Source organism: Felis catus, chromosome B1 (assembly GCF_018350175.1).
Source record: "Felis catus isolate Fca126 chromosome B1, F.catus_Fca126_mat1.0, whole genome shotgun sequence".
NCBI classification, from domain to species: Eukaryota; Metazoa; Chordata; class Mammalia; order Carnivora; family Felidae; genus Felis; species Felis catus.
Genome location: NC_058371.1, coordinates 201,980,338 through 201,992,173, shown reverse-complemented (window position 1 = coordinate 201,992,173; position 11,836 = coordinate 201,980,338). Strand labels below are relative to the sequence as shown.

Genomic DNA, 11,836 nt, shown 5'->3' with positions numbered 1-11,836 from the left:
TCTGGGCCTAGGCCGGGGTAAGGGACAGACATCCCTCCGAGCCTCGGCACCCCTGTCGGCTGCTGCCCGAGCCTCCCCTACCTGAAGCCCAAGATTTACGCGCAATGCCGAGCCCAGCGCCTCGCACCCGGTGGGGACTCGGTCGTGGTTATGAGAATAGGGATCGATCTGGTCGAGCTTTTTGCTGAGTAACCCCTTCTGATGCTTCCTGTTTGAGAGCACCGCTCAGCGACCAGGGTCCTTTCCCCTCCAGGAAAAGCCACTTAACGGATGGACACGTCCACATTCCTGGCTGCCCCCGCCTCCGTGGGATTTCCTCAGCACTTGGGGATCTCCCGTCGGGTGCAGGACTCCCGTGAAATCATCGTGGGCCAACCAGAGCTATGGGGCAGCACGTGCTCAGAAGCCACCCCCAGAACTGATGAAACCCGCCTCGATGGAGGACAATGTTTGGGTCCCTGGTCCAGCTCTCGCCCGGGACCACGTCAGCTAGGACCCCCTGGGTCTCCACCTTCACCCTGGCTGCTTCGAGAACCCGAGGCCCACAGTTACTAAAGGGTTAAGAAGGAAAGGGACGAGGCGCTGGAGAACCCGGGGGCACCCGTACCCAAAAGTGCCCGTGTGCGGGGCTGTTGGCTTTGGATGGGGTCCGTACCCGAAGACACAGCCAACGAGCAAACAGCTACGCTTCCTGCTGGAAAAACACGAGCTTAAAGGGGAATTTGTTTGCAAGGAAAGAACCAGAATCTAAAGACTCTTCTGTTTCGAGTTCACATAAAAAATATGTTCAAAACGAACGCTCTCTTTATTCGTCCGTAAAGTCGAGGAATAAAAAAGAATTCGGTGTGGTTCAGCAGCAAACGTCTGACCTGACTAATCCGACGTGTAGGTGTGAATGCGCCCCCCCAACCTCGCCGCCCCCACCCCCCCCCCATCCCGGCGAGTCCTGCCCTCCTCACCCAGCAGAGGCCCGGGCTGGAGGGAGGGCCCGGAATGGCCCCGGATGTCCTGAGCCTCCCCGTCGAGTACCCCAAGTGGCCCTTCCCTGTTTGCGCTTAGGTGGACCCCAAAGGGTCCTCGGGCACTCAAGTCCCCAGGTTCTCCCCGATGCAGACCTTCTGTGGGGGGTCAAGATGGAGGTGTGGAGGGAGAAGGAGGGGGTCTCCCTTGCCAGCTCCCAGGGGAAGAAGCAAATCTTTGAGGGGCTTCTCTAGCGTGAGACTCCAAATCCAGCACCCCCTTCGCCCTCCAAACCCAGCATTTCACTTTCTCAAAGCCGAGAGTTTCAGATGCTCTAGGTTTCAAGAAAAGAACCCATGGCCAAGTACAGGCCCAGGACCCCCACCTCAGCTGGGGACAGAGCGGGGACAGCCACGGCCCGGGCAGTGGAGGGGACCTCCCGCCTTAGCTGGAGGGCTGGTGTGTTTGCAGGGACCACTACCACAGCAGGGGGGAGCTTTGCCCTCACCTCATCCCCTCCCCCTGCAGGACGGACCCCCTCCCGCCTTCCCAGAGGGAGGTGTGAGGTCCCCGCCCAGAGCCCCATCCGCACCCAGCTCTGTGGCTTCTGCCGGGCGTCATACCCCCGGGCCCAGGCCCTTGCCCGGAGGGACGCTGCCGTGTGGGGAGAACCCACCTTGTTCTTCCAGCGGCTCAAAGTCGGTCTCTTCTAATCTGTCTGAGAAGGGAGAGAACAGAGGCATCACCCTCCGGCCAGCACCTCCAGGTCGGGGCCATGTCGGGACGGGTGGGGACACCAGGACAGAAACACTCCAGTGACCTGAGGGGCTGCAGGGCTGGGGGGATCCTCTGGTCAAGAGGCCAAGCCCTTCCCTAAGCCTCAGTTTCCACCTCCTGAAAATGGGCTGGTGCTAGTTTGCTGGGAAAAGACGGGTGAAGTGTGATGTCAACTATGACAAATGCACAGGCTCCGGGAAGCTAAGGGGCACCCGGCAGAAGGGGGCCCCCAGAATGTCCCCCCGAGTGGGGGACTGACATAGGTGCTAAGGTCAAATTTAAGTTTGCCTGTTTAGCAAGAGAAACCAATTTGTGGGACCTGGAAAGTTTAACTCTGTTACTGGTGGAAAAGTTCCCGATGTGCAAGTCGTGTCTGCTCCAGGGCCGTGAGGAGTGTGTGTGTGTGTGCACATATGTGTAACTGTGCTCGTGTGTGTGCATGGATGTGTAGGTGTATGTGCATGTGGATGTGTGTGCATGCATGTGTGTGCTGCCTTATTTGAGTGTGCATGTGTGTAAGTGTGTGCATGCGTGTAAGTGTGTGCACGTGTGCTTCATATGAGTGTGCTGCGTGTATTGTAAGCGTGCACACACATGCCACATGTATGTGTAAGCATGGGTGCACATGCGTGTGCTGCACATATGTGTGAACACGTGTGCGCACATGTATACTGTGCGTGTGTGTAAGCCTGTGTGCGCACGCGCATTCACCTCCGTGCACAGGATGAAGGAACCGGCTAGAGAGCACCCCCGGCCCCAGGCAGTCCCCCAGCGGGTCTGTTCCCCTGTCGCCTCTGTTGCCGATGACACGGCTCCCGTCCCCGCCCCCGCTGCACGGCAGCCGACAGAGGGTCCTTCCTGAGCGCAGGGCAGTGCGGGGAGAGGGAGCAGCACCGTCTTTAGGGGCTGGTGGCCCTGGGGTCCGGCCCCGGTCCCTGGCGGTCAGGCAACCAGGCCAGCCCACAGCCACGCGAGCCCGGGCTCCTGGTCCTGTCACGGAGGGCGGTCACTGTCACCCAGACTGGCGGAGCAGCAGCTCGTGGGCAGGGGGCCGGGCCCCGGTGCACGGCGGGCAGCCTCGCGGCCACTGCGGACATCTCCCTGCCGCTCGCCCTGTCCCCCTCTCTGCCTCTGGCCCGCTGCCGTCCCTACGGGCCCCTCAGGCAGCAGCAGCACCTGTGCGGTCACCTTTAGGTGCCCCGGGGCGGGCCTTCTTGAAGGGACACGGGGAGGGGCGTCCTGAGCGGAGCACGGAAGCCAGAACAGCCCGCGCTCCGCGGAGGGGACAGGAGCCCGAGCAGGCCCGGTGCCGGCCACCTGGGGCTCGGGGTCTCCCGGTTCAGCTGCAGACCCTCTTGTCCTTCTGGGAACCTGCCCACAGAGACCGTCCTAAGCACCCAGGGTCTGATGCAGGTCCTGCGACGTCCCCGCGGCCAGGGGGAGGGGAGGGAGGAGCCGTGCCCCCGGCCCCCGCGGCGCCCTCCCACCTACCCAAGCTGTACACGGTGCACGTGTCCGCGCCGGACATCCTCCTCAGCAACTGCCTGGCGTCCTCGTCCGAGAAGCGCCCTTCGTTGCTGAAGAACGACCTTTCTTCCTCATCGAGAAAAATCACGCTTTCCAGCCTGGAGGAAAGGAAGGTGCTTTATTTACAACAGCACGTTTCCTGCCCGAGACCCCCATCTACTCTCTCGTGTGACAGACACCCCCGTCACACCTGCTCTGTGCCCGGCGGCCAGGTCACCGGGACAGAAACAAAAGAGATCCGGCCCACAAGGCCCGCCTGGTCCAGCTGCAGGCAGACGGCCAGGAGCGGGAGAGGCTGCTACAGACACGGCGGGTCGTGGCAGCCGGGGAAGGTGAGCTCCTGGGCAGCCTCCAAAGCCCCGCTTCAAGCGCCCCTTCCCCTGTGAGGCGGGTTGTGACAGCTGCAGGCAGAATGTACGTATCACACGTACGTGTGTGTGCACGTGGGCGTGCACAAGGATGTGTTACAAATGTGTGCGCGTGCACGTGTGGATGTACGGGGCAACCCCTTCGCGTCACGAGCTCCCGGGCTCCCCACGACGCCCAGCACAGAAATGGGGCGCTCCTGTCCCCGCCAAGTCCGGGAGACGAAAAACGGGAAGCGGAGAAGGGAGAGAAGGAACAGGCATTTTTCGCTCGTGGGACTAAATCACCAGCGTTACGTGAAACTCAGGAAAAGAAAGAGCAGAGGCACCAGGAGGTGGTTCATTAAACAAAGGATGAAAACCCAGGGTCTGGAACAGGGAAGACGTGCAGTCGACGTTTGTGGCGCGAACGAGGGGGTCCGCGGGGCTTTTCCAGGCTTCCTGCCCAGGCCGCGGGACGTCAGGGCCAGAGGACCCCTGAAGACGGGCGTGGGAGGCCAGGTCCAGACCCAGTAAAGGCCCTGTCCCTACGCCCACCTTCTCTGGGCTCATGACTGAGGTCTTGACAATGATGCTTCAAGCCCAGGGGAACGGAATTGCCACCCAAGGATGGGCACAGCTGTGCCCACTGACCGCTCCCCCAAGGACACCCCTGCTGCTGCCCAGGGCCGCACTGTGGGGACACTCAGAATTCTCAGAAGGGCGGGGGCGGGCATGTCACCAGCAGGGTGTGGGGGGTCCCACAGGGAGAGGAGCAGGTCCCCAGGGATGAGCCGTCGGAGACGGGGCCTGGGGGCCAGTGAGAGCCCCAGGAAAACTGGAGGGCAGGGATGGAGGGGGTGTCTCACGTAGGGGCACACGTGTCAAAGCAGACTCGTTCCGGAAGGGGCCTGACGGCATGGGCAGCCTTTGACATCGCGGTCACCAGGGTCTGTGTCGTGGGGGGCCTTGAAGACCAGGCCTAGAGTCTCGAGCACCTGACTTCGGCTCAGGTCATGATGCCGTGGTCTGTGAGTTCGAGCCCCGCGTCGGGCTCTGTGCTGACAGCTCGGAGCCTGGAGCCTGTTTCAGATTCTGTGTCTCCCTCTCTCTGCCCCTCCCCTGCTCACACTCTGTCTCTTTCTCTCTCAAATTTAAACATCAAGAAAAGAAAAGAAAAGAAAAGAAAAGAAAAGAAAAGAAAAGAAAAGGGAGTGGCAAGGTGTATGGGGGTGAATAGTGTCCCTCAAAATTCATGTCCACCTAGGACCTCGGGAGGTGGTTTATTCAATGAAGGGTCTTTGCAGATATAACCAGTTGAGGTGGGGGTCACACTGGTGCAGGGTGGGCCCTAATCCAGAGACTGGTGTCCTTATAGGACGAGGCTCGGAGACACGTGCTGGGGTGAGGAGGCCGTGGGAAGATGGAGGCAGAGACGGGGGTGACGTGGCCACCAGGAGCTGTAAGGAGGGCGCCTCTAGAGAAAGTGGGGCCCTGTGGCACCTTGACTCTGGACTCCTGGCCCAGTGGGCTGGGACAGAATCTCCACCTGCTGAGCTAAGCCCCCCGCGTGGGATGCCGTGTATTTCAGAGAACAGCCCCGGGCTGCACTTGGAGGAGGGACGCGAGGGGTCCAGGTAGGAGGCTGACGCCAGCCCTGGGGACAAGGGAACAGGCGCCCGGGCGGTGGTGAGGGGGAGGGTCAGGGGTGCCATCCGGGACCTCGTCCACGTGTGTCACCAGGCTGCCCCCGGGGGTAGGGGAGCGGGCTCGGGAGAGGGCAGGGCCTCAGCCACTCACTCAGACACTTGGCCCTGCACACTGATGTCACTCGTGCGCACAAACCCGACCTGGCCCGAGGCCGTGTGCCGGCCCAGGCACCAGGGCAGGCCGGGCACCCGGGCGCCCAGGACCTCGATGACGTCACCGCCTCGGAAGCTCAGCTCTTCAGGCCCGGAGCCCTGGTAGTCTGCCACTGCTGAGGCCAGGCCCACCGCTGCGGAAAGGAGGCCACGAAGTCAGTGCTGGGGGCGCACCCCGGGGGCTCTTGTCCAAGAACAGCCGGTCAGGGTTGCCGCGAAGTGTGGCCGCTGCACCCAAGGGGCTGGACATCTAGGGGCCCCCGGAGGGGGCGCTTCCTCCGCACAGCGAGCATGGGAAACTGAGGCCCAGAGACATTAACTAACTTGGCCCGGGGCCGTCAGCCCCGGGCTGGCCCAGGCTCTCCCTCGGGGCCTCGCAGCCACTTCACAGGTATACGGGGCCCTGCCAGCTTGGGGCAGAGCAGAGAGCACTGGACCAGGAGCCCAAGTCAGAGCCCCACTCTGGCCTTTCGGGAGAAGACCCAGCACCTAAGCCTCCAGACCCTCATGAGCTCACGCGGCAACATCAGCGGGAGCCTAGCCCACCCGTCCCAGGGCCCTCTGAGGTGTCTCAAGTGCGGCTGGAGAGAAAGCAGTGCTTGATGGGTGCTCTGTGAATGGGACCCTCGGGGCTCCCCGGAGGCAGCGACGGGGACGCGGCCCGGCTTCCCCGCACCCCGTGCGATGAAATCCGGGCCAGCCGGTGGACCTCTCTGAGCTTCGTCGTCGCAGCATGAGCTGCAGGGGAATTCTAGCTACCCCTCTGGCTTGGGGAGGATTCAGGGCGAGCACAGAGGCTTCCAGAATGCGGGTGCCTGCCCCTCCTTGCCCACGCCTTTCCCAGGGGAGAAAGACCAGCGAAAGCATTTACCCATCAGCGGAACGTCTGACGTCACAGGGCCGCTCACGGAGTCGTCGATGGGGTCCCAGGCGACCCTGAGGGCCCACCTGGAGGGAGACAAGAGAGGATTTCAGATGTGAGGCGAGTGGACGATGCATAGACGGGGTAAGTCAGCAGCCCCCAGGGACGCAAGCAAATTTCACCACTTGCCACCACTATGCACATACAGGCACACACACACCTGCCCAGGTGGGCAGCCTCAGACCTCGGCATGTGGCCGTGCCTGCAGGGAGTCCCCTGCCCGTCCTCCAGCTGGCCTCCTGAGAACCTCCCTCCATTAGCCCGGGGCAGCAGCCAAGCCATTACCAACTACTTCACAGATTCTAAACATCAGGTCATCGACTTTCTCTCTTTGCTTTGGCTGCCAGGAAGCTCCAAGCCAAGTTAACGCCCCACGCTCAGCTCCTGAGCAAGAACTGGCATGCTACTCAAGCTTCCTCTGCCTTGGTTTTCATTTGTACAGATTTCCACATGCCTCCTTCCTACGGGTGCACGGTAGGCAGCTGGCTCCCTCAAAAGCTTTTCAGAACGAGCCAGAACACGAAGCAAGGGCTCCACGCTGCACAGCCTGGTGCCATCGAATGCCAGCCCTGCCAGGGAATGTCAGCGTCCTCGGGCAGCTCGCAGCCCTGAGGCCCAGAGCTGGGCTCACTGTCACGGCCACACACCGGAAGCAACAGACAGGGTCAGGACCAGGTCTGCCTGGAGCACCGTCCAGCCCCTCTGGCTGAGGCTGGACCAGCGCCTGGGGGCGGGGGGCGCGGTGGGGGCTCCAGGAGGCCTGACGACACACAGGACGGGACCGGCCGGAAGCGGAGACACAAAGGTCGGTACCTACTGATGAAATGGAATCAGAGGTTCCGGAGCGGCCACCGCTGCCGTGTCCTGGGAGCACGTGCCGGGGCTGGGCGCCTTAGAGTCCGCTGCCGGGGCTGCGTCTCCCTGGGGGACCCCCGTGGCTCGCCTCGGGGGCTGCGGGCCTGCGCCCCGGGGGCTGGTGGTCACTCTCACGTGGTGGTCGGGACACAGGACAAAGAAAGGGCCTTCGAAGTGACAGACAGTGGCCTTCAGTGTGGGACCCACCCGTCCCCGCCAGGCCGCACGCGTGCAGGCAGCCCTGCGGGGTCTCCCCAGCCCCGGTCTCTGCCGCCCCCCCGGACTGGAAGGCCGGCGCCGGCCTGGAGTCCCAGCTCTGCTCACATCTGCCCGGGGAGCCTCGCTGAACCTGCCCGGGGGCCTCAGTTTCCCTTCCCGTGGTCCCCAGGATCCTGTCTGGCGGGACTACCGCCGGGAGCCCGGCCACAGCCGGCCGCCTTTCTTCTCGTCCGCAGCCAGGGCGAGACCGACAGCTGCGTGTTCTGTTTGCTGCTGACCCGACCCAATGACGAGGCCACCTCGGCGCTCAAAGCAAGACCGCGTCGGGTCAGGACCCCGGGATGGCAGTGCCACTTGGCAGAAGCGCTTTTTCTCTTCTTTCCTGGGGGCCTGGCCAGGTTTCTACAGCGAAGTGACAGGGCCTGGGCGCTTCATGGCTGGGGTCCCCCCACCCCCCGCATGCCCCTCCCTGCACGAAGCCCCCGTCCGTCCCGGCGTGCGCGCCGGGGCCTCCGGGACCCTCCTGCGGCCCGTGGCCCCCGTGGCCCCAGCGTGGTGTGCCCCCGGCCGACGTCACCGTCACCATGCAGCGCTCACCCTCCTGGGCGAGGAGGATCTCCTGTGTCCGTGTCAAGGCCTCCTGGTCCACGTGGACTTGGATGGTCGTCTCCTCGTCTTCGCTGGGCGCAAGCAGCCAGAAGGCCTGGTCCACGAGCAAGTTTTCCAGGCAATGGTGAGTGAAGCCTGGGGGCCAGACGGGCCTGGTGACCGGCAGGCCCCAAAGGGAGACACGGAAACCTTCACAGGCCGGCGCGGGGGAGCCCTGCCCTGCCCTGGGGCCTCGAGGTGCCGTCTACAACCCAGGCAGCTCCAGGTCTGACCACCCGGGCTGTGAGTGGACCGGCCGTGACCGTGGGCGACACACTGGCCTTCTGTGACCCTCAGTCTCCTCGTCTCTGAGACGGGACAAGAGCCTTCAAGGTCGAGTGTGCTGGGGGGGTTGGCACCGGCCCCGCTCAAGGTGTGCAAGACGCCGTTACTCTCATTGTCCACTCTGTCCATCCTCAGACCCAGGTGGTGGGGCGAGGTCCCCGAGAGGACGCGGCCAGACCCTCACGGATGCCTCCCAGCGGGCTGGGGGCGCTTTAGAAACAGAGCGCTTTGGATGAGCTGGAAATAACCCGGTCTGCGCTCAGCCAGTCTGAGCTCAGCGTCCCCCGAGGTCTGGCCGTGCAAAGCTACCACACGGTGCAGCGTCGGGAGGAACTCGGGGCGCGGCCCAAATGTGGGCACAGACGGGCGTGCCTCTGTGCCCCCACCCATCACGCCATTTCCCCCCCGAGAGCAGGTGAGCGAGCCCCACTGCCCAGGCCGTCGTGAGCAACCCTAACCTGAAGCCCAATCTATGACCTAATGTGCTAGGCGTGTGACAAGTGTCCTCGGGGGGCGGGGGGGTCCCCATAACCAGCTCTGGGAAGGTCACCACCTTACCAAGAGCGTGGTAAGTGGAGAACTTCCAGATCTCTTCGAAAGTCTTAAACGACACCACAATCCGGTCCTGGTCACTGTGGATAGACAGCAGCCTGGCCGACAACTCCTTATGGGGAAGAAACAGTCCCGGGGGCCGTCAGGCATCTGACGGCCGGGAGGACGGAGCCGCTCGACAGAAACATGGTTTGAAATGACCCAGGCAGGGGCGGAAGCACAGAGCCGATTCCTTGACAGCCCGAGGCCGGGGCCCTCGAGCCAGCGGTGGCTCCCCAGTGCCTCTGCCCACTCCTTCCCTGAGCCCCTGGGGGCTCAGACTCTGGGCCCCGCTCTCGGTGACTCCGCACCAGGGACGGCAGGCTCTCGGGCAGGCTGCGCTCTCAGCCCCGTGCAGCCCCTTGTCTCTCCCAGCCCCTCCCGCGGCACTGATGCCGGTGGCCACGCTCACCCTGCACCCGTCTCCTCTGACCCCCGTCCCGTGAACTAACTCCCCTGCTGGTGATGGGGCATTGGAATAACACCAGCAGGTACAAGGCACAGCATCGTGTGTCCTGGGGAAGGGGAGCTACCAGGGCCCCACCTGACACGCTGACGGTGAAAGCCACTCTTCTAATCCGGAGCCCGACCCTCGGTAAGCGGCCCGCGGGATTCGGCCGCTGGCCCGGCCCCACGAAGGGCGGCCGGTCCCGGGGCACCGCGCTGGTGCTCGCGTGCCGTCTGGACCTCCCCCTCCTCCCGGGGCCACCCCTGGCCTCCGTCCCCGTTCTCAAGCCCGGAGCCCCTGCTCCTTCGCTCACGCGGGCTCATTTTCCACCCAGAGGAGCCAGACTCACCCCCAGCACGCTGGCCACTTCCCGGCCGTCATTCTCCAACAGGCGGAGCCGGGCCCGCATTGCCCGCTGCAGGCTGGGGTCCGGAAGCCCCGTCTTCCTCCGCACGGCCAGCAGCTGCAGGGTCAGGTCTGGAAGGGGCCAGCGCCCAGCGAGCGCTCAGCAAAGTCACGGGAGTCACCGTGACCTCCAGCCCCGACCGCTCCCACCGCCGCGCTCCAGACGGGGGCGTTCAAGTGTCAGCAGGCACCCCAGAACCCACCGTCCTGCCCCCAAACCGACCCTTCCATCTCTGTCCCATTTCCAGAAGGGCCCCCAGCCTCCTCCCTGCAGACCAAGGACACCTCCTTGCACCACACGGCTCGTGGGTCCACCAGTGAGCTGTAAAACCAGGCCCCACCCACCATGGCACCCCTCCCTGGGGCCCCGGGTCACGCCCCCCCTCCAGACCATTCTCTGGTCCACGGAGAGCCAGGGGGTCCCTGACACTGAGCTCTGGCTTGCTGTCTGCCCCAGCTCTCAGCACCCCCCAGGCAGTGCCATCCGGTGTCCTGAAGGGCGGCCGCCAGCCATGTGGGGCCGTGGAGCTCTTGAAATGTGGCCAGTGCATCCGTGGGAACTAGATTTTAAATTTTATTTAAGTTAAATCGGAACAAAAGCTCCCCCCCAGCCTCTTCTGTCCCTCCCATCTAGCCTGCGGCCTCTCTCGGCTGCCCTAGGACATCAGGACATCCCCCACCCTGCCCCAGGGCCTTTGCACTCACCACATCCTCCACCTAAAGCACTGTCTCCCAGATCAAATCCTGGCTTGCCTGCCTGGCTGCCCTACAATTCAGATCTCGGCTCAAGTGCCCCAAGCCCACCCCCACCCCTGTCCTCCTAAGAGGCCTCCAAACCAGGCTACGGAGATCCCCGGGGCACGGACTGCTCCAAAGAGGTGGAGGGGGAGGATGCAGGAGGAGAAGAGAGGGGGAAGGGAGAGAGAAAGGCGGGGGCGGAGAAAGAGAAGAAGGGAGATGGGGAGGGGAGTACAGGGGAAGGGAGGGGAGAGAAGGGCGGTATGGAGACTTCTGGAACCTGGAATCGGCCCTACTCCCCCAGCAGGAAGCGTGGCCGACATTTCACAACTGGTTCTGAGATGTGCCCCTGCTCCCGTAAGAGGGCGGGGCTGCAAACCGGACCCAGAAATATTCTGCCGCTTGCTCAACGCGCCCGGTCATCCCGAGTGACCACAGGCAGAGCCGGCTGCCCGGAAGGAAAGTCGGAAGAGGAGGGTGGCGAGGCAAAGGTGAGCCACTAACAGCGCCGGGGTTCCTGTGCCACCACAGCTGGGGGTCAGGAGCAGGGGCTCAGGGGTAGGGGGCTTCTGCCCGCCCCTTCCCCCCCCCCCTCAGGGCTGCCTCCCGCATTTGCGCCCCGCAGAAAGCCCCCTGGCCCTCGGGGCCCCCTCCCCAGAAGTCAGTCCTCGGCCGCCGCTCCCAAGGGCCCTGCTCCTTCCTCTGAGTCCCTAACCCGGTCATGTCCCGCCTGTGACGCCTCCCCAGAGTGTCACTTCCCCTGCATGTGGTCCAGCCTACTGGGCCGTGTCCCCTCCTCGGGCAGATGCAAACACAGACTCCACAGAAGCCCTTTCCAAAGGCAGACAAGCTCCAGCCTTCGGGCCCCAAGTGGAAATGCAGAGTCCTGGGCCCTCCCCCAGCGGGGCTGGATGGGGACCTGGGCACGGGACCCGGCCGTCTGCATCTAGGCAGTCTCCCTACCCCCACAGCGATCCTCAGGCAGGAAGTCTGGGGACCACACTTCGAAAATCACTGGGTTAGGGGCGCCTGGGTGGCTAAGCGTCTGACTTCAGCTCAGGACATGATCTCACGGTCTGTGAGTTTGAGCCCTGCATTGGGCTCTGTGCTAACAGCTCAGAGCCCGGAGCCTGCTTGGGATTCTGTCTCTCTCTCTCTCTCTCTCTCTCTCTCTTTCTCTCTGTCCCTCCCCTGCTCACACTCTGTTTCTTTCTGTCTCAAAAATAAATAAACATTAAAAAAAAAAAAAAGAAGA

At 63.5% G+C, this 11,836-nt stretch overlaps 1 protein-coding gene across 14 annotated transcripts in view; it reads right to left on the bottom strand.

The window, feature by feature from the left end:
- Positions 1-11,836, bottom strand: part of SH3TC1 (SH3 domain and tetratricopeptide repeats 1) — a 47,131-nt gene that overhangs the window by 12,652 nt on the left and 22,643 nt on the right. For 12 of the 14 annotated variants that reach the window (XM_023253418.2, XM_023253424.2, XM_045056674.1 and 9 more), the window contains 9 exons: positions 9,788-9,915; positions 8,958-9,063; positions 8,064-8,210; positions 7,210-7,414; positions 6,342-6,418; positions 5,409-5,604; positions 3,229-3,362; positions 1,637-1,678; positions 608-691 (listed from right to left, as the gene is read on the bottom strand). In XM_023253418.2, coding sequence (XP_023109186.2) covers positions 608-691; positions 1,637-1,678; positions 3,229-3,362; positions 5,409-5,604; positions 6,342-6,418; positions 7,210-7,414; positions 8,064-8,210; positions 8,958-9,063; positions 9,788-9,915 — 1,119 coding nt within the window. Of the gene's footprint in view, positions 1-607; positions 692-1,636; positions 1,679-3,228; positions 3,363-5,408; positions 5,605-6,341; positions 6,419-7,209; positions 7,415-8,063; positions 8,211-8,957; positions 9,064-9,787; positions 9,916-10,548; positions 11,685-11,836 lie in introns of those variants that run through there. The other 2 variants (XM_023253425.2, XM_023253422.2) reach the window with 2 other exon arrangements.